General features: G+C 35.7%; 1 protein-coding gene across 5 annotated transcripts in view; it reads right to left on the bottom strand.

Moving 5' to 3' along the window:
• Positions 1-1,855: 1,855 nt before the first annotated feature.
• The window catches only part of LOC127444834 (paired box protein Pax-6-like), a 20,620-nt gene continuing 139 nt past the window's right edge, over positions 1,856-22,336 (bottom strand). The window contains exons 1-13 of one of the 5 annotated variants that reach the window (XM_051704417.1): positions 19,051-19,186; positions 18,733-18,871; positions 15,794-15,847; positions 11,945-12,075; positions 11,588-11,626; positions 11,284-11,499; positions 10,834-10,999; positions 7,216-7,374; positions 7,044-7,126; positions 6,788-6,938; positions 6,005-6,117; positions 5,645-5,786; positions 1,856-3,477 (exon numbers count right to left, since the gene is read on the bottom strand). In XM_051704417.1, the coding sequence (XP_051560377.1) occupies positions 3,392-3,477; positions 5,645-5,786; positions 6,005-6,117; positions 6,788-6,938; positions 7,044-7,126; positions 7,216-7,374; positions 10,834-10,999; positions 11,284-11,499; positions 11,588-11,626; positions 11,945-12,075; positions 15,794-15,847; positions 18,733-18,745 (1,353 nt within the window). In that variant the 5' untranslated portion in view covers positions 18,746-18,871; positions 19,051-19,186 and the 3' untranslated portion in view covers positions 1,856-3,391. Of the gene's footprint in view, positions 3,478-5,644; positions 5,787-6,004; positions 6,118-6,787; positions 6,939-7,043; positions 7,127-7,215; positions 7,375-10,833; positions 11,000-11,283; positions 11,500-11,587; positions 11,627-11,944; positions 12,076-15,793; positions 15,848-16,032; positions 16,114-18,732; positions 18,946-19,050; positions 19,187-22,336 lie in introns of those variants that run through there. The other 4 variants (XM_051704407.1, XM_051704399.1, XM_051704432.1 and 1 more) reach the window with 4 other exon arrangements.

Raw genomic sequence — 22,336 nt, 5'->3', positions numbered from 1 at the left:
AACAGATAATTGGAAAGGAGTGTTATGGATCTTAACCCCATTGATCTTTTGTGGGATCAGCTAGACTGTAAGGTGCGTGAGAAGTGCCCGACAAGACAGCCACATCTGTGGCAAGTGCTACAGGAAGTGTGGGGTGAAATGTCACCTGAGTGTCTGGATAAACTGACAGCTAGAATGTCAAGGATCTGCAAAGCTGTCATTGCTGCATGTGAAGGATTTTTTTTATGAGAACTCTTTGAAGTAGTTTACAAACTTCTAAACATTTTTTTCAAATTGTAATAGTAATTTTTCACATTATTAATGTCCTGACTATACATTGTGATCAGTTGAATGCCACTTTGGTGAATAAAAGTAGCAATTTTCTTTTGAAAGTGCAAAATCTGGGCATAATTCCAAACCTTTGGCCACCTGTGTGTGTGTGTGTGTGTGTGTGTGTGTGTGTGTATGTATGTAATATATATATATAACAAAGAATTTAGGTTAAATTGTAAATGTATAAGGGAAAGTATGCAATTTAAGAGATTTATTTGCCTTCATTTATGTATTAATTTGTTTATTTATTAAATTATTAGTTATTTCAATTAATTATTTATTTCACCATTCTCAATCACAATTACTTTTTTGCAGTTAAATAATAAATAGTAATAAAATAATATAATATAAAATAACAATAAAAAGTCTTGTAGTGTGACAAATTAACTTTTAAAAGTACTTATATGTCTTGTAAACAAAAGCATGTGTGTAGTTGACAAAATATTTTCAGTTAGTTGCCATATACTCCATCTAAAACTACTTTAACCAGCATTTTGCTAATTATTTGCTAATTATTATGCAAGCAGTTTTATGACCATATTTATTGAGAAACTGCATGGAATAGTTTTACTTGTAATAATTCATTTGTCACACTGCAGGACCATTTAAAATGAACTAGTGAAGGCAAAAATGGTGAAGAACTTAGAAATAATGACCAGTTTCTGGGCCTAAATTATACACTTTCCACTTCAAATCCATATACATTTTTAACCTATACACTTGGTTTATTAAAAAGAAAGATCATGGACATGTTATATGTAAATTGTCCATGTACAACAATGAAAAGCTGTAACTTTGGTTGGTAGTAAAAAATATTAGTTCTGTCCCAGTATTCAAACATTACCGCAATACTTCCCTGCAGAGCTTTAGTTGTGTTTCAAGAACTCTCCAGTCTTTCACTTTCAGATGTCTGAGAGAGAGAGAGTGTGGTTGTGCTAAAATCCCACAGGTCACTACCTGACCCAGCTATCACCGGGACCAACCTACCACCCCCAAAAACCTTCCACACGGACACTTTCTCTCAGTCCCTCCCCTCCGCCTCCCTGCTGAGACAGCAAGTGAAGCAAAATAACTAATTCTGCCACACAATCGCTTCATCTCTCCCTCTGCTCACCCTGGGCTCGCTCAGCAGCTTTATTCTCCTCGTTTTCTTCCCTCTCTCCTCCCCCCACGCTCATTTGCTTTTTTTTTTCTTCCTTTTAGACCATCGTAACTCTACCAAAACAAGAGCTGGCAGTGCTGAATGGCATAGGCCTTTTCCATTGTGGTGTGTTTTTGTGATGTCTGAGTTGTGTGGAGTCGGCTGGTGCCTTTGTTCACAAGCTCTTTGGTGGTTATGAGGTATGGGTAGAGAGGGGTTTTTGCCTACCGATATTTTAAGTTTGTGGTAATAAGCTTAATAATAGATTCAAGTTTATGTTTTCTTTTTAAAATAATAACCTTTTTATTATTACTGTAGCCTATTATATTACTAGTTCCATCTAAAATATAATTATTTTGCAACATGGCATATAAAAGAGATTGGAGTAACACCATATACTGTACAAAATGGGGGGTTTTTTTAATCGTTTTCACAAAATACATTTAGAAAGCTTTTAAATAAAATTAAATTGAAATATCTGCAAGACAGGGTAGACCTTTTGTATTCCAAAGCATTGCTCGGACACACAAACCATTACAAGTGTTCATGTTTCAGGTACACAACAAAACACAGAATTCAAGAGATGTCAACATGTTTTAAAACCACAGTTGGTTGTCGATCATAAATAAAGGACTGCGTGATTATGCCGCAGTCAAATATACTTGAAGCCAGTGTACTAGAATGTAAAACATTGTTTTTACAAAATGTTGCAACAAGACTATCAATAAAAAAAGAGAAATTTGTTGTGTAATAGATGAAAATACAAAGGCTTTGGTCTGTTTTTACAATCAACAATGGTTAAAGTCTGATATGTACTTGTAAACAACTGTCAAAGTTAAATTTTTTAAACTCTGTCAATCAATTTTAATCAGTTATTGGAATTAAATATTTCTAGTCTCACAAAATTATTTGACTGTAGGACACTATAATACAACTCTACCTAATAGACAACTTGTACCTGATCTAAAGAAATGTTTTTCCTTTTTTTACAACACATTAAAATCTGTATAAAACATTTATAGATTTATGTTGGGGCGATAAAAATGAGAATATATTTATGTTCCGCAGTTATTCTGGGAAATTTTTAGAGAAAACAAATACTTACAATTAGACAGTAACAAACTGGATGAAGGTTGTTTTGATGCCAAAGTTTTCCATATTGTAACTGAACTATTTCTTTCCATTTGTTTACAATTATAAATTATCAAACACAAAACAGCCTCAGAATCAGTCTGTCAGTCTACCCGGCAAAGGTTTTGGTCCCAACCCTCACGTACATAACTATAAAGTACTCAGTTAATTCACATAATGGCTGTTGTTCCTTTGTAAATACAATATCGTGCATGTTGACCACAGTCATCAACTATAGCCGTTGTGGGTAAGTTGATTTGAGCCTCATCCTTATAGCCAGTAACTCCCCAAAAGTGGGCAAATGAATATGTGTTCTCCTCTTGGTATGTTTCTGTGATATGGGCCTTTGTGATGTCAGATGCGTAATCCTGATATAAGCTCAGTAGAAAACAGTTCAAATATATTGACTTGTGTTCTTCCATTTCAAATGGATGCAAGAGCAACATGTTTTTGGCTGTTTAATTTCTCTCATTGTCTTTACATATAAATGCCAATGTACAAATACAACAAAATGGAAATGTAAAAATGTGTATGTAGCAGAGGTTTATTGTTTTTGTTCTCTCTCTGTCTAAATCCGGCCACTTTGCAAGGATCTGTTATGTCACTTTTGTTTAGCGTCCATTTTCCCTCTTAAAGGTAGTGCCGCAGGTTTTCAGAACGATTCGGTGTGAAGAGAAACCCCATGCCTCCTTGTCTTCGCCTCGTATTTGTTTGTGTGTGTATATGTATGTGTGTGTGTGTGTCGAATACTGCCGCAGAGGTCTAGTTTCTCTGTGTGAAAGTCATAGGGCCAAGTAACTCTTTTCTTTACTGTAATCTTGACCAGTACTGAGACATGTCTGGCTCAGTTCCGGGAACTTGGACAGGGACAGATACTCCAGGGGAGATGAGTCCTGTAAAGAGAAACATAATACAGGATATAGGTTAAAAAAAAATACATTTCCAAACTCAAAGCATTGGTCCTATGCAACTTCTATAGATTTGGCATGTACTACACAGTATAATTTTTCTAAAGCTATTTTTATGTGATATAAAAGTTATTGAGAAGTACTGAAATAAAGATTAGGTGTTAAAAATTATGTTTGGTCCCACTTTATATTAGGTATCTTTAACTACTATCATTAAAATACATACAGTACAATGTATTGTATTGTGAAACTACATTCTCACAAGTTCCACATTTGCTGCTACTGAGGTTGAGGTACGGTAGGTTTAGGAGTAGGGTTTGGATTTGGGTTACAATTTCGGGTGGGTTTAGGGTTAGGGTAAGGTTTGGGTTAGGTGGGTTAGGGTCATCATATCTTGGCCACATTTTGCAGCTGGCCCGCCGGGCGAAAAGTCCCGGTTCTCCTCTGGGGCTTAGCGTATGGTTTGGGGTAGGGTTAGATTTAGGATTATGGGTCATTTTAACAGTGTAACTACAGATGTAACTAATGCAGGTACTTTAAATGTAAGTACAATGCAACAACAAAAATGTACACTGGCCAAAAGTTTGGAATAATGTACAGATTTTGCTCTTATGGAAAGAAATTGGTACTTTTATTCACCAAAGTGTCATTCAACTGATCACAATGTATAATCAGGACATTAATAACGTGAAAAATTACTATTACAATTTGAAAAAAAAAAATGTTCAGAACTTCTTAAACTACTTCAAAGAGTTCTCATAAAAAAACTCCTCCACGTGCAGCAATGACAGCTTTGCAGATCCTTGGCATTCTAGCTGTCAGTTTGTCCAGATACTCAGGTGACATTTCACCCCACGCTTCCTGTATTACTTGCCATAGATGTGGCGGTCTTGTCGGGCACTTCTCCGGCACCTTACAGTTTAGATGATCCCACAAAAGATCAATGGGGTTAAGATCCATAAAACTCTTTTCTAATTATCTGTTATCCAGTGTCTGTGTTTCTTTGCCACTCTAACATTTTCTTTTTGTTTTTCTGTTTAAAAAGTGGCTTTTTCTTTGCAATTCTTCCCATAAGGCCTGAACCTGAGTCTTCTCTTTACTGTTGTACATGAAACTGGTGTTGAGCGGGTAGAATTCAATGAAGCTGTCAGCTGAGGACATGTGAGGCATCTATTTCTCAAACTAGAGTCTCTGATGTACTTATCCTCTTGTTCATTTGTAAATATGGCCTTCCACATCTCTTTCTGTCCTTGTTAGAGCCAGTTGTCCTTTGTCTTTGAAGACTGTAGTGTACACCTTTGTATGAAATCTTCAGTTTTTTGGTAATTTCAAGCATTGTATAGCCTTCATTCCTCAAAACTGACAAATTTCTAAAGAAAGCTGTTTCTTTTTTGCCATTTTTTACCTAATATTGACCTTAAGACATGTCAGTCTATTGCATACTGTGGCAACTCCAAAACAAACACAAAGACAGTGTTAACCAAATAGCTTTCATCTGTGTTTGATATAATGGCAAGTGATTTTCTAGTACCAAATGATCAATTTAGCATGATTACTCAAGGTTAAGGTGTTGGAGTGATGGCTGCTGGAAATGGGGCCTGTCTAGATTTGGTCAAAAATAACTTTTTTTCAAATAGTGATGGTGCTATTTTTTACATCAGTAATGTCCTGACTATACTTTGTGATCAGTTGAATGCCACTTTGGTGAATTAAAGTACCAATTTCCTTCTGAAACAGCAAAACCTGTACATTATTCTAGACTTTTGGCTGCCAGTGTACATAGTATCAAATGATTATGTACATAGTAGTTAAAGACACCAATTATAAAGTAAGAGCAGATGTTTTTAATAATTCAAAAATGTGTTTATGCTTTTTCATGAAACTAAAAATTGTTATTTATGAAATAGGGGATGAGAGAAAATGAAACATTCAGAGATACAAGAAAGTAATGCGGTTTAATTTATATTAAAAGATCACACAATACTTTGTCCATATATATATCCAATATATGAACAAAAATACTAATGTGAAAGCAATACAATTTAAGAGTGTCTTCCAACAAATGTACTAATTGAACATGGGTGAGTTTAGTTAATTGGTCAGACTATGGCTAACATCACCAAGCTGGTACACAATGAACTATTCTGCCTACCTGTTGAGGTGGTACCAGAAGTTGCCATTGATTGGCTGTTCATGTGTGCTTGCATATGAGGGGGGGTGTATGTGTCGTAGCTCCGCCCATTCACTGACGGACTGGTGGGCAGCATGCAGGAATAGGAAGAAGTCTGGCTTGGCTATAAAAAAGAATATATGTGTATAAATATATAGTTTTTGTTATATCTACATGCATAGCTTAGTTTGGACATAGAGGAGTTGTCAGTATTGTTTTTAACATGTAAATATAGTTTGAGCTTGGTGATGGAATAGGAGACATTTAAGGAAGCATTACAGACAGCACATTTTCAGTGTTATCAAGGGGCGAAGAGAAACTGTTGTTCATGGCGCTACTCACTTGCATAGGCAGGTTGTTGGCCATTGTGAAGCTGGGCATGGGAGGAAGACCAGTGTACGTGTTGGTCAGGGCTGTGTCCGATCTGCCTAGTATTGACCCTGTTGTGAAGGACACTGATAAAGAGAAAAAATGATTTAATTCAGCAAGAAATGTGTATTTCTTTATTGGAATAAACAAGCTATCATGGCTGATTCTTAAGGGGAAGTAACTCATTTAAGACCTATTGGCTTGTTCGCACCAATTCAATGTTCCAAATTTTCATTGTTTTCTCAAAAACGTTAGGATACTTTGAATGAATTGATTGGTATCTTGACTATTAAAAAAGATACCTAGTCTCAGTTTAATAATAATAAAAGAATTATAGGGATTGTTGCTTTCATTGCTGGGTAGGAACGTATTTTGATGGAGATATGAGGTGAATATATACAGACAATGCATGTCAATGGGGACCAAAACTTCTAAGCTCCAAAAAGGACATACAAGCAGCATAAACGTAATCCATTTGACAAAAGTGGTTTAATCCATGTCTACTGAAGTGATACGATCATTTTTGGGTTACAGCTGACCAAAATATAACTCCTTTCTCATTATAAATCTTGACATCTGCGTCAAGCACATGGAACTGTAATCAAGCTTTAAACCATGATTTGCTTTAAAATATTGTTGTAAATATGTAAATATGTAAAATATGTTTTCTAAAGAAATTTGGACATGGTGTGAATAGGCCATATTGTGTGCCTTATATGTGATCAACAAGTGGTTAGGTTGTGGTGTGGCATTTACTGGGAGTGGTGGGCTGTGGGATAGCCTGGTAGACACTTGTGTTGAAACTACTGCTGATGGGAATGTGACTGGAGGAGTTGCTGGCTTGTCGTCGCTGGTTCCTCAGCTTCTCTTCCCTTCTCCATTTTGCTCTTCTGTTTGAGAACCATACCTATGCATACAGAGGAGGTTAAAATAGATATAAACAATAATAGTGACCATGAAATAGTTAACATTTTTAGCTACAGCCAGCAGATTTATCGAAGGGTCCTCTCACCTGTATTCTTGCTTCTGGGAGGTCAATTTTTGCTGCAAGTCTTTCTCTTGCAAAAACGTCAGGATAGTGGGTTCTTTCAAACTCTAAAACCGAAAGTGACAGCATAAATTATTCTTTGAACCTCAGCTAGGTTGTGCAACATTAGTCGCTGATGCTTTCTCTTGATGCCTACCTTTTTCCAGAGCCTCAATCTGCTCCTGAGTGAATGACGTTCTGTTTCTTTGCAATTTTCTTTTTAACTGCAGACGCATTTGAGTCTCATCTGAGTCCTCACCATTTGAGCTAATGGAGTTAGTGTTCTCACCACCATTGTCCTGTTGCTGGCAACCATCTGTAAAAATAAAGGCAAAGAATGGTGAGATCATGCATGCCACACTTTGCATTACTTTGAATAAAGGCCTTTTTTTATGCAACTAAATGACTTGCATTTTCGCACCAAAACTTATCCAATGCCAACTATTATGACTTTTTCAGCATCTGAAGAATTATAAAAGTTATTTTGCCATCAATTAAACAGCATCTCATTGTTGTATTACAATATTTGTTGTGAATACTTTTCGAATACGCTTTAAGACTTCAACTACAATTACTTAACATATTCTGTAGCTGCCTTAAATGTTTTCATACCCAGAAATTCTTCAGCACATATCATGTAACATGGTCTCATGAGAATTCAGATGTATTCTTACGTAAAGTTTGGCTCTAGCAAACATACATACTCTTACGTATGCATAGACACCGAAATGTACAATATTGATGCATTGACAGCATCTAAACATCATAATTTTACATATTAACACCTATAGAAATGTACTATTTGAATTGATTAATATTGAATAATTCATGGAATTAATCAGTTAATTACATTTCATTTATAATCAGTGAGATTAGTTAAATGCCATCACATTTATTTAATGCAGTTGACATTCTAATATGACATTTTAACGGTTTCATTCAGTTCTGTGATTTCTGCAGCCCTATACAATGTTTTAAAGGATCTTATTTAACCAAGACTAAACTTTACAATTTTTTAATTAATAAAAACTCTGTAATAATTTATTAAGCATTTAATTTTCTTTTTGTTTGCCATGGGACACAAAAGCAGTTTTCAGAATATGCTAAAAAAACAAAATAAACCTCAAAAAGCACCATAAAACAATAATAAAAATTAATCCATAAATTTGTTAGCTATAATCCAAATCTTCAGATTGCATTCTGTGAAGACCAGATCCAAATTCAAGCCATTTATTCAATGATCTCTGTCTCTATCCGATGCAGCAGTCGTGCACGCCGTAACCATCAACCCACATTGGTTTTGTTTTCAAAATTCTAAAATTGCCCCCTCAAAAAGCATTACGACCAGCGGTTTTACGGCAGTGAGGTCGAATGCTCATTGGCTCTCTAGTGTCTCATGACCGTTTGCGACATGCCGTATTCTGCAATGTATATGTTTGAATGAGGTATCACAGCACATTATGGAGTGCATCAGGAGAAGACTTATAGCGATTAATAATTTAAATTCCATTCTCTACCTCACACAGTGCTTTTGTATGCCGTCAGGGAGCACATGGGATGCAGCGCATCGCCCTTTGTACTACTTTTGTACTGAATTTTGCAATTTTTAAGAATAAATTATTGTGATTAATTGATCTGCCTTTTACGTGTTTCATATTCTTAATAAATGGTTATGGTTAGGTTTAGGAGTAGGTGTAGGATTAGTGACTGTAAAATATATATATATATATATATATATATATATATATATATATATATATATATATATATATATAAATTAATATATTGTAACAAAAATGATTGATACTGTACATTAATCTACTTGTTACATGTTTGTATATTGTTGAAATGTGGTTATGTTTAGAGGCTGGGGTAGGGTAAAGGAATCTAAAATGTCTATAAAACAGTAAAAATTTACAAATATATTTATAATCGATTTGTGTATTCAAATATATTTGTAATGGATTCGTCAGTATTTTATGTTTCTAAAGCTGTAAAAATGTTTCCATTTTAGATGCTTTTAAACATCCATATTGTACGTTTTAGTGTCTATCCAAAGGTACAGACATGTACGTTTAAATGTTACAAATATTAATGTACAAATAGCTACGTAGACTAATGAGATCAGGCTGTATAATGTATTGGAAGTCTTTAATGCTATTAACCGTATGGGTGTTCAGGGACCTATTGATGTGACCACCAACACTTGAATAGAGAGCTGCTTTTCTCTGTAAGACAATACCACCAGAATAAGGGGAACCATTAAACTGCACAGACAGAGATGGGCTGCCAGGCTTTTTTTCGTAGGACTCAAATTCTCCAGCAGGCACAATTGGAAAGGAATAACAAAAAGAGGCGTGCAGTGCTCAGCATTGTATAACACAAGGATCTAGTCAACAGACCTTTCAGTGCAGTATGTTAACCTCTAGACACCACTGTCATTAATCAAAGAACCCCAGGCCGGGCCTGTTAAACGCCAGTTAGGATTTATACGTTCAACAGGAGCTGACCATTGAAAGACCTTTGCTTGTTTTAGGAGGGCTTAAGGGAAGACTCTCCAATCAGAACAAGTCCATTCCTGGTGCTTTCACTGCACTAACTGGCTGATTAACCTAAAAATGAAAGTTCTGTCATTTATTTACTCAACCAGAAATTGTTCCAAACCCATGTACTGTTATTTTTATATTTTTGAAGGCTCTTTATACAGGTCTTTTCCATGCAATGCCAGTTCAAAGCGGCCATGGCGTCAAGCTTTAAAATGGACACACAAAAAAAGAAAAACGGCATAAAAGAAGCAGTAGTCCAAGTAGACCATATCCTTATTTTTGAACTAATGGTCACTATGAATTGTCGTTGTATTGAAATCAGCTGTGTAAAGATTTCGAAACAATTCTCCTTTTGTGTTCCACAGGAAAAAATAATAATAATACTATACAGTTTGTATGGGGGTGTGTATATAAAACCCAATTGTCATTTTTGGGTGAGCTATTCCTTCAACCAAAATAACTGAACAAAACATACATCAAAGGATTACTTTGATTTTTTTTTTTTTTACTTTTAATATGTTCTTAGCCCAATGCAGGATTTGGTGACTGATTACTCAACCTGATTAGAAACAAACTGTTCATTTCATTGTTTGTTCTAACCAAAAGCCTGGTTATTCTCTCTCTCTCTAAAGAAAAACAAAAACAAAATGATCTCTAATGAGCAATTACAGAGGGACAGAGCTGTGCCTGTCACAAATTCTTGCATGTGACAGAAACATCTTTTGTCCCGGGACGCAAAGTGCTTTTCTCTCACTTCCCATGGGGTGCAAATGATGTCGAGGGCAGTGGAAGGGGGCAGGTGGGACCGCATGGACACCTCTGGAGAAATACTCTGTTTCTAGTCACGCAGATCTCAGACAGGAAGCGTATTGAAATTAACGATTAATTACTGATAGCGGGTGGGCTTTCACAATCCAGGCTTGTCAATGCACGCAATGAGTTACAAATTCCATTGCTTAACGTAATGTGTCTACAAACAGATGCACATCTAATGACTGCAGTACATTTGCAAGTATATTAACAAATATTCAAACATTTTTCACTTTTTAAAAAAAAAAATATATATATTTAATTAATACTTTAATAATAAATTATAATGTTAACCCTAAATTAACAAATATATAAAATGCAAAATTATCTTACAATAAAAAGTAATAGTACTAATAATAAGAATAGTGCTAATGATGATGATGATGTTATTGCTTATTATCACTAATAGACCATCTCACCTTGATTTGGTTGCCCTGGCACAGACGTACCAGGGTACCATCCCGGGCGTGTCCCCCACGTGCACGTCTGCCCGTTGAGCATTCTCAGCTTGTCGTACATGCCATCTGCACCCATCTGTTGCTTTTCACTAGCCAGGTTGCGCAGGACTCGATTTATCGACGACACCTGAATGGTAAAAAGAATATCATCAGTCAGTGTTGTTTGCATAGCTCTTAAATTAAATTTTTTCTATTGCGTTTGCCTGTTCCACAATTTACAACTCCTTCACAATTAGTTTTGTCTTATATCTGTTGATAATCCCAGTTGTTGAATGTACCTCTTCAGTATTTACATCTGACCAAAGCAATTTATGATGATGTAATAAATGTGGTGATGGTGCCTTTTTATTTACTGACATTAGTGCACAGTGATATATCATGTTATGCAAATGAACCATTATTTGCACTTACACTCGGTATGTTATCGTTGTTGCACACCCCCTCTGACAGTAGCCTGTCACGAATTTCCCAGGCAAAGATAGAGGGGCACTCCCTCTTGTACTGTGCTATTTTGCCGACCACTTCAGGCGTCGCTACCCTCGGTTTGCTGCCTCCAATTGCTCGTGGTCGGATGGAGCCTGTCTCATAATATCTCCCCAGGATCTTGCTCACACAGCCGTTCGACACCTGAATGAACAACAATATAGACAATTCACATACATTATTTATGACTAAATTGAAATAATATAATAAACGTATTACAACATACGCTTACGTTCTTATTGTTCAGTTGGACTTTTGCATCATCATGGGTCTATGAACACAGAAAATATGCCTTAAAATTGCTAGGATGATTTCATTTAGTTTCAAATGTGTGATACTTATCTGCCAATCTGTCATAATTAATTCACAGTTGTGTTTATTACAGTGTAATTACATAGTTAATTACTGAGTAATACAACTGAACAAGTTCTTTATTTGAAATTAACTTTTGGAGCTGCTAGTAAACACACTTTGCTAGCATTAATACTCATAATTTATTATATTTACATGTAATAGGTGTAACATAGATGCTGTATGTGGCCATCATAGCTATTTACAGTTACTGGGTAAAAATGGGCTGGATGGTCACCTGCAAAATCCTGGAGATATCGCAAGGTCGTGCTCCACTGTGAGCGAGTTCGACGATCTTCTGTCTGGTCGAGTCTGGTAACGGTCTGCCGTTCACAAAGACCCCGCCGAGCTGGTTGACGCCACTGTGACCTGTGGCACATGGAGACATAACAAATTGGCTTGTCTTTCGCCTTGGAAACACTTCTCAATAGGTGTCCCATTGTCAAGAACAAAGCTCCGCTTCTTAGAGCTTTTCTTTGATCAGTGTTATTGACTGACCACTTTACATTATGGTGTCCATGTTATATATCAAACATACTGGTATAATTACTTTCTATAGTGATGACAATAACTGTGCCATTACAAAGTGCTCCGCAAAATAATTACACATTAATTTTTTATTTTTTTTTTTACTTTTGAAAATACACTGTAGCATGAACACTTTTTGAAAGTGTGACCAACAAAAGAACAATTCACTTAAATAATAATAAGTAATTAAAAAAAAAAAAAAACATTATACTGTTTTTCCAAGCATTTTAAAAAGCCATGCCATTTTTTAAATTAACAGTTTGAATGCTGTCATACACATCAGTGTGCCATGTAAATCAACATCTAAATGTCATTCACTGTGCTCAAATCAATAGGTACACACAATCGGTTGATGAAATGACCTCTGAGTCTGAACGTATCCATTCAAGTGAACTGAAATTTTCATAATCAGGTTGGTCAAATGTTCTCAAGAGAATAGCTTTCCGCAAGACCGTGTGCCAGTTTGGAAACTCCAATTTAAACGACTAACAAATCCCTGTTAAACACAACTTACTAAGCACTAGTGTTAAAGACACAACACAAAAAGCAGTGCCACCGAGGAACAACAAATCCAGAAATTCTTAAAGAGACTAATTATCACAAAGAATAAGCCAGTGATCATTTACATTAGAGTGTCCATACTGCACATATTACAAGTACAGTTAATTGCAATAACAAATAAATATCTGCAATTACAAAAGTCAAAACAATTTCATTTGTAATGCTTAGTAAAGTATGACATTGCAATATAAAGTGCAACCCATAAGGATCAGATGAGTAAGAAAAGCGCATACCATATTATGTGTATTTTGAAGTGATGGGAAAATCCAATGAATAGTCAATTCAGAGACACTAAAAAACCTGAACCGAATCCCCAAGAAAAGCCTCCCCGGAGTGTGTGTGCTCTAGCTCTCTGTTCCTCTCCCTTCTGACTGCAGGAGCCCGAGCTCCTAAGCAATAAATAAGCTCCAAATATAGAAGAAGACGAGGGGGGGAAATATGATGAGACTCTCTGACATTTGTCTGTAGAATAATGCGAGCTGCACGTCAAGTTTGAGCTTAATTTCTGGAAATAGGCGGAGGTCGCATCGGATCATGCATGGAAGGCTCATTGAAAAGATCAGCTGAAGTACTTGTGGCAGGACTGTCACTTTATATGACACTGCTCTGCTTTTGAAAAACGCATCATCAAGACAAATAGTAGCATGATAAAACAACCCTTTCTGTCTGCATTTGGATATCAGACAAAATTGGATTCTGCTCCTGTTGCCTTAAAGGGAGGCTTTGTTTTATTTTGTAGCTACAGGGGCAGTGCACGGGCACAAGGACAGGGGCGTGCATGTTTATAAACATATTAAATCTGACAAACTTCTTTTTTTTTTTTTTTTATTCCATCTGTATGTGTTTGGTAACAAACCCCCACATCTGCTAGAGTCCTGTTGTGCAGTGTTATAGGAAATACAGGCCATAAATGTCATTACCTTAGAAGTGGAAAAAGTGCTCCTGTTAAGAAGCTAATTCTAATTAATCTGGCTCTTAAAACTAAATTACTTTCATTGGAGTAATCTAATGTAGTCAGGTTGATTCACTCATATTAAATAGGATTTTTGACTTAAATACAACCAAATTTTTTCAAGGCCAACTAAATACCTTGCATGGAGCCTATATTTGAAATACCAGATATTTGGGCTAATTTTAATTAGTCTAATTAATTTACTATGCACAACAAACGTGTGGGAATCTCTCCAAGACCAGTGGAATAATCCACTGCCATCCATGTCTTCAATAATTCCTGGATTAGTTGGATTTAATAGAACCTTGAATGTAAGAAGGCGTGCGGGTTTATCAAATGTATATTTCTGATCGATGGCGCAGTCACTTAGAAACATGACCCAGCCTATCATTTTGCAGTTTAAAGGTTAAGTCTTAATAATCATTTAATTCCCCACGGTGTAGAACTGTAGATTTAGACCGGTGGCAGTCATAATGAGACTTGTATTTTATTGCTCCCCTACTAATGGGGAAACATATGTTGTAAATTTCGCTGCTCCCCAGCGGCACGTCCAACATCAATCCTGACTAAATCCAGGCTAAATTGGAGATTTGAAACTACATTTGTTGGGTCGTTAAATTACACAAATTTGACGATAAATGCCTTCAGGCTACTTTTGTAGTAACGCACTTACAAATAAATTCGTATATAAATAAATACAAATAAATGTGTGTGTGTGTGTGTGTGTATATATATATATGTGTGTGTGTGTGTGTGTGTGTGTGTATATATATATATATATATATATATATATATATATATATATATATATATATATATATATATATATATACACACACACACACACATATATATATATATATATATATATATATACTCACACACACACACACACACACACACACACACACATATATATATATATATATATATATATATATATATATATATATATATATATATATATATACTGTGTATAGGCCTATACACGAAATATGCAGCTACATTACATAATAAAAAAAAAAGAAAAGAAACGGAGAGAAATCATTCTTAAAGCATGTATCATGTGTTAGAACTTTTCTACTCAACAAGAGACAATTGCATAAACTATCTAATGTTATTTGTGCAGTTTACAGACAAACATAACGTGTGTTTTTTGCCTAAAGCGGCTTCAAGCAAGCACGGAAAATCTTGAAATCAAATTCCATGTGTCATTCTTCGTGCATTAGCTGTTTCGGCACTGTCCACTATGGAAGTTTGCAACTATTTCCCGCATTATTTAAGCCGGGCTGCAATTATTTGTTTGCAACTCGAGCAGAAATAAATATCTCCTCCCCCATCAGCGTTCAATTTCCTTGCGCGAGACATCGGATGTAAAATGTAATTTGCTCGCTTGGGGACTTTTAAATAGCGACATAAAATAATATGAAATTGATGCTGTTTTCTGCGCAAAAATGTACTTTGAAAAGAATTCCCTGATACTCCAAATAATCTCATGGGCTTCTATTTTACCACAGCAATTCATCTCTGCACTCCACAATTGAAACTTTCATGAGTTTTGTGTCTGTTAGTTTCATAAAAAATAAAAAAATAAAAAATAAAAAAATAAAAAAAACAATAATACAATAAAATAAAATAAAAAGTGCAATTAAGGCTTTGTTGGACAATAAATTGAACGGCAAATAAAAGTAAAAGTTGTCAAAGCAATTATCAAATGCGTATAAGAATTCGCTAATACTCAAAATATTCTCATGGGCTTCTATTTCTATTTATTTATTTATTTATTTTATAATAATAAAAAAAGTGCAGTTAAGGCTTTGTTGTTTCAATTGTGGAGTGCAGAGATGAATTGCAGTTTTAAAACAGAAGCCCATGAGATTATCTGAACGATAAATTGAGCCGCAAAAGAATAATAATAATAATAATAATAATAATAATAATAATAATAATAATAATAATAATAATAAAGACGTCAAGACAATCATAAGACGCATATAAGTAGTTAGTGTAGAAGTTAGTAGAAGTTGTGAAAAGAAATGCACTTACTGTTTTGCATCATGGAGGCCACTCCAGATTCCCACGTGGTTTGGTTATGGTATTCTATTAATAAGAAATCAAATAAACAGGGTTACTTTTACAATCCATTTTTCACCGGATTGCAGTTTTGCAACAATTTCGGCGTTGCGTTTACGGTTCATGCTGTTGATTGTCTAACCGATAACGGGGTCAAAACAAAATGCACATGGGAACAATCCTTTCTATGGGAATTTCAGCTTTCAACTTGCCTGGAAACAGAGTTGAATGTCCGCTTAATACAATTTAGCCCTTCATTTGCGACTATTTAGAGCATTCCCAGGATAGAGCAAAAGAGTGGTATTAGTACTTTCTTCTTTGCTTGTGAATTTACTCAGTCCTGCGCTAAATGTAAAAGTCTAATGTAGGTCCATTGAAAAGCTAATAAATGTAATACATGACGCGGCCTTGCAGTTTTGCACCTGTCAGTTGGTGAAAATGTAGTTGGTTGCACAGAGTAAGTAAACACAATGTAGTTTTGGATAGAAGAGAGTGCACGACTCGATCTCTTGGTGGTCTGTACAAATATTTTCAACCGGTCGCCTTCCTCTTTAGATCTTCTCGTCAAAAGTGTACAGTGACACACGCTGTCTACTTCGCATCAGTGCTCTGAAAAGTGAGAACGGGAGGGGGTGAAAGAGTCCTAACAAAGCCTGCTGGAGCTAACAATGCGCCTCTTTTTACCTTCTATTCCCAAACCCAGCGAGCACAACTCGGCCTCTGCAACTAGCAACACAACCTCCCACTAAACGTACCAATACTTGCCCGAATACAAAGAGCCGAAGGCACCCTGCCCCCCCACCCAAAAGACCGTCCACAAACACCCACAGCCACCACTGTCACTTTCTTGACGGACATGACCCCGGTGCCCGAACCCCGATGTGTTTTTCTGTTTGTATGGTTCGGGGAAATAGAAAAGTAATTTCGCGTTATAAATATCTGGAGGTGATTGTGTAACGGGTGTGGGTTGTTAGGGGTTGTAAAAGGATGCAACAGCCCAGTAGGGTGCTCAATTGGGAAAAAACAATTGCAATAAAGGATCTATTCAGTGACATTGCTAAAAAGGGGCCCAGGGAAGGAAAGTCTTTGGTTTCGTTTTCTCCCCCGACGCTGGAATAACAAAACTGGTGCGTCTGTTTCCATTCGTTTTCTTCCCAGGATCGAAGAACTAGTGCGGACTGAAAGCGTTACATTTCAATTTAATTCTAAAAGTATTTTAAACTTGAACACTTGAATTTGAAAGTGTTCTAAACTTGTTTTAAATTCGCCGAGAAACATACGAATAGCCTATTTGCATATTACAGGTTGAAATATTTATTTGACATTTTATCTTATTATTAATTTGTATTATTATTATTATTTTATTTTATTAGTGGAAAAGAGATATTACCAGCAATTAATTATAAAATAAAATATAAATGTGATTTAATTAGTTTATAAATGTTCCCATGATATTGGAACATGACTATTGTTAAGTGGCATTCCTCTAAAAAATAATAATAATAATAATAATAATAATAATAATAATAAAAATGTCACGCCAGATTTTCAAAAGACTGCAAAATTAGCCTCTGCGCTAATGGTGTGATATTAAAATTAAACTTCTTAATCGCTTTCACAGTAAAATGTTAACTGGTTTCTCTCTCTCTCTCTCTCTCTCTCTCTCTCTCTCTCTCTCTCTCTCTCTCTCTCGTGTGTGTGTGTGTGTGTGAGTACATTGAGACTCTGCGTGTTCCCGTTAATGATTTATCTAACATGGTGTATAAGCGGTTGTTGTTGTTTATGAGGTTTACCAGGATCTAATCTGCATTTCTTTAGTTTGTGAAACCCTTAACTACAATTGCTTTAATTAAACATGCTTATTCAGGAAACAGTGGTTCTCCATAAACATCATTCACATGCAGACATGCATCTGTATCTGTACAAAGGAGCAGTGGGAAGGTTCCTAATCATCTTATACAGCTATCGATGGGAAAAGCTTTTGTCTTTTGGGGCTACATTTATTTAGCGAATGATTATGGTGAATTGAGCGTCCTTGGCACTAATGCTATGGCAAACATGACTAACGAGTGTGTGGCTATTTTGTACTGTAAAACAACTTAGGGGAAAGTAGGCCTACAAGGGATGCTAATAAAAGCCGGAATGTTTTGTTTAAATTTATTTTTTAAATGAATACAATTTAATCATAATGCATTTCCATTATAATAGTATTTAAATAATTACCTCTGGCAGTATTATGATGTTCGCCATATATCAGATATTAAATGCAACATAAATAGCCCATGCATGCGAGTTAGAAGTGCGCTATACAGAGCGCTATACGTGCAATTCTCTTAATATTGCGCGCAATAAAAAATGTTTTTACAATTTGAATATTTCTACCATGTGAAGAATAACAAACACGCAGGCCTTTATGTAAGTAAGGCAAGTCTTTAAGAAGGCACTCGACTGATGAATCAAACTGACACCTTTCCTCAACGGGTCAGTGGATTCCCGTGCTCCATAAAAAAAATAAAAAAAATATATATATATATTTTTTAAAAACTGTTCGGGCCTAATGTGACTCAAAAACTCTTTCCTGTCTACTATCCACAAACACCAACAGTTTTCTGCATGAAACAGCAGACAAATGAAGCCCATCCAAATCCAAACGACGCATAATCTGAGAATGCAGCTCCATTTAGCCTTAATGTGGGTTGCAAACTATTAACAGGGCTGCCACTTATTTAGCTTTTTTTTTTTACTTGGAAAACAACATCAAAAAAATATTAATAATTATAAGAGAGGTATTTCTTTTGTTTCCCTTTATTAAGCATAATCTACACAGTTGTGATGGTGCACTCCGGTGAAATAAAGCGAGGTCGTACATTAACAACTAATTTTAAGATTTCAGATTAAACAAGATCACTCACCTTTTTGAGGCATTCTGCTCCACCGCCTGAGCCCTTCCAAGAGAAGTAGTGAAACGGCGTACAAAACAGCGGATCTCCAATAGTTCTTCTCCAAATCTATAGTTTTCCAGCAGCGTTCTTCTATTTGAAAGGGAATTCCCTGGTAAGGAGACACAGATTGACAGTAAGCGGAGATGTCAGGACTGCGCAGGGACTGAGAGTGTGTGTGCTTGCTCGTTAGTGTGTGAGTGAATGACTGAATGAGCGAGAGAGGGAGTGAGAAAGTGAAGGCGCATGTGAGAGAGGGAGAGTGTCGTAGAGAGACGCAGTTGAACACACCTATACTGATTGCTGATAGTAGTCTTGTGTTAGTCTGTCTGTTCCTGGTTGCAGCTATACTGGCCCATTAGAGAAGCACACTTACCCTCTGTTATGACAGAGAACAGGCCGCTTTTGAACTAATTAATCAGTCCACACATGCAAATGCTGAACGCCCCCTTTCAAACACACTCCATGTTGCTTTTATGCTGTTATTGGATTGCTTCAGTCTGTTTCTATTGGATGTGCTGCCTAAATCTCACCGCCTTACAGCAAATGAATCATTGGGATTGGGTTTCCTCTCATAAACATTTGTGTTTTGTACTCTTTTATCAGATTACACATTGTAATTCAGGTGATAGCCTACACTTTGAAGCATTTGCCTAAAAATAAGGCAAGAAGGCTAATTCAACCAATTTCATGAAAATTCGTACATAATTTACGAGTTGGCTATTTCCATGTTCTTCGTATAAACTCGTAGGGCTTCATCAAGTGCAAATTCCCAGATGTCTAATACGGAAGTAAGCGCGAGTTTCGCACCAGGGGTTAAGGACATACTTATTAATATTATGCCCTTACCCAACCCCCTTATCTAAACTTAACCAATCAGTAGAGTATGTAAACATGATAGGAAGCTGTTGTGTGTGACAGAAGCAAGTAATTGTCCCATATTACATGGAAACAATGTCCAGCGACATCATTGGCTGTATTTAAAGTCCTATATCATACCAATTAGCCACATTTAGAAAAGTCGTACGAATCCTGACGATTTCGCCTTGAGAGTGTGTTGGCTAATCAGGTCACACTTTATGTTACACTCTAAATTTTGTTGGGTTACTTTCACAGTCTTGGGTAGTTTTTAAGTAACTCTGCTGAGTTAGTGGCTGGTTATACTGACAGACTGTGTATATCTACATATTGCAAGTATAATGGAAATTACAAATAAACTGCATGCACTTAATGAATTTGAAATTATTATGTGGAGCTACTTTTACACATTGCAATACACACTGATACTGTTGAAAGCCGCTATTAATTATATTAACATGCAGTATGGCCACTGTAATATAAACTTTTATCTCAACTTTATTTACACAGCCTGGTTGCTCCACAACAGGGTGCTTAGATGTTAATTCCAACGACAATCTGCATGCATCTTCTACCGAATTTTCGTGTGCAAATGTTTGCTGCATGGGACTTTTAAGTGCTGAGAGATCTGGCCCTTCATGCCACTGACAGAAGAAAGCAACCTGTTGACAGCAGCTGTGGATTCAAAAGAAGAGAACCTGTTTGCTCTGTGCATTAAGTTCGCTTGCAAGGGGTCCCCGGTGCAACTGGCTAAAACAAACCAAACACTCCCCACGTGCTTTTGTTGACGCTCAATTTCCCCCTAATTTCATGTTGACTAATTTTACAGCCTGGTCTTTTCAAAGTCGCAAATGACGATGAGGATGACGACACAACTGTGCACAGCCGGTTCTTTGTATTTCTAACGATGGTGGTGTGCAACTTTAGGGTGCAAATTGAAAATAGCTGAATAACCACATACCCGTAATGCCTGCAAAATTAGTTTAGATTTAACAATATATCGATCTATCGATATATCGATCTATCTATCTAATAACTAATGAAATTACGGTTACATTGCATTCACTTTTCCTCACATATGAGGAAAAGTCAGTTGATTGAATGAGTGCCCCTGAGAGCATAGCGTCCCTGACTGTGTCACAAAAAGGAGACAAACGACACCGCCGAGGAGTAAAAAGGAGTCTCAGAGGAAAAGGGTAATGAGCAACACTGTCCCGATGGGCCTTGCAGAGTGTCTCTCTTACTCCAGCAAATGTTTCAACAAATTAGCTCATTTTATCCATGTTTGGCTGTTGATTTCTTCTTTAGATAACTTGTAAATCCTCAAAGTGTTAATGGATGTGGTCTAATAGAGGGGGCATCACCCTCCAGGCCATGCAAACTCGCCACATCACATGAACCCTGGAGATAGCAATTTTACACGCAAAGCAATTAGCCCAATTGGGATTAGTAACTGCTAATACCAAGTTGTGAAAAGTAATCCCTTATATTGTCGCTGTTTCGCTCTTGGGCAAAGTTGTCCCTGCGTCTCCATTAGAAAGCTTAAATAAAAGTACGCCTACAAGAAGAGGGAATGAAACTGAAAGATGAAAACCAGGAAAAGACTGAATCAGTGTTAAAGAGAAAATCACAAAGGGGTTTATAATATCCATGTAGTTTTATAATTTCGATTATTCTCTAATAAAATGGCATAATATGCAGCTACATAAGTGTGACGTTGACTATCCGGCCCGTTGAAGCGAACTGATTAAATAAAATTACTATATATATATATATATATATATATATATATATATATATATATATATATATATATATATATATATATAGCTATTTTATTACATTTATTGTTATTGTTTCATCAAAACATTTGGTAAACAAATTCTAAAGACAATGACATATTGGGAGCATAATTTTTTTATATTTCTACATGTTCTCACTTAGGCTACTGAATCATGATAATTTGCATTGGTAAATAAATAAATAAATAAACAAATAAATAAATAAAAAGTCTTAAAAGATGTTCGAAAAAATCTAATTGTAATTTACTTTGAAGTCATTTAACTTCTCCTGTTTTAGCTGTCAATTCTTGTCATATAATGACAATTCACCAAAATTGCCACTCGAAATGCAGGTTTATGTCTAAATTCGAAATAACCAGAATAAAGATAATAAATGAGATAATTTATCCATAATTATATCAAATAGCAATTTAGATTAAAAGATTAAGAAATCATTAAGTAGCCTATTATAAAGAGGAAGAAGAAAAAAACAGCCTAAACATGACACACTCGTCCAAATCCCTGAAATAATTTTAAGTAACAACCAATATTTAGTAAATGTAATTAATGTATGGAGCATTTTAAACATGTAGCTAATTCGCAGATTAATGTCTTTCATAATCTGTTGATAGGACGTTTATTTTTTATTGTTTATTATTTAATACTTCAACGTTCGGTATCATTTCTTGTTGTTTTGTGATCCATAATTCCTGGTGTATGAGAGCTGTTTCAAATTAAGCATTTATAATAATAATAATTTACAAAAAAAATTAAAACAAAATATTGCGCAAAACAACACTATTTTCAATTAAAGCTGTACAGACTGATCCCGTATATTTTGGATAACAATCATCGATGACAATCTTAGTGAAAAAATACTCACATATATTTCACGTATGTAGGCTATACCATTTGTAAGCATTATTGATGACAGAAGA

Source organism: Myxocyprinus asiaticus, chromosome 1, assembly GCF_019703515.2.
Source record: "Myxocyprinus asiaticus isolate MX2 ecotype Aquarium Trade chromosome 1, UBuf_Myxa_2, whole genome shotgun sequence".
Lineage (NCBI taxonomy): Eukaryota > Metazoa > Chordata > Actinopteri > Cypriniformes > Catostomidae > Myxocyprinus > Myxocyprinus asiaticus.
The sequence above is the reverse complement of the archived record's forward strand: the minus strand, read 5'-3'. Positions and strand labels throughout refer to the sequence as shown.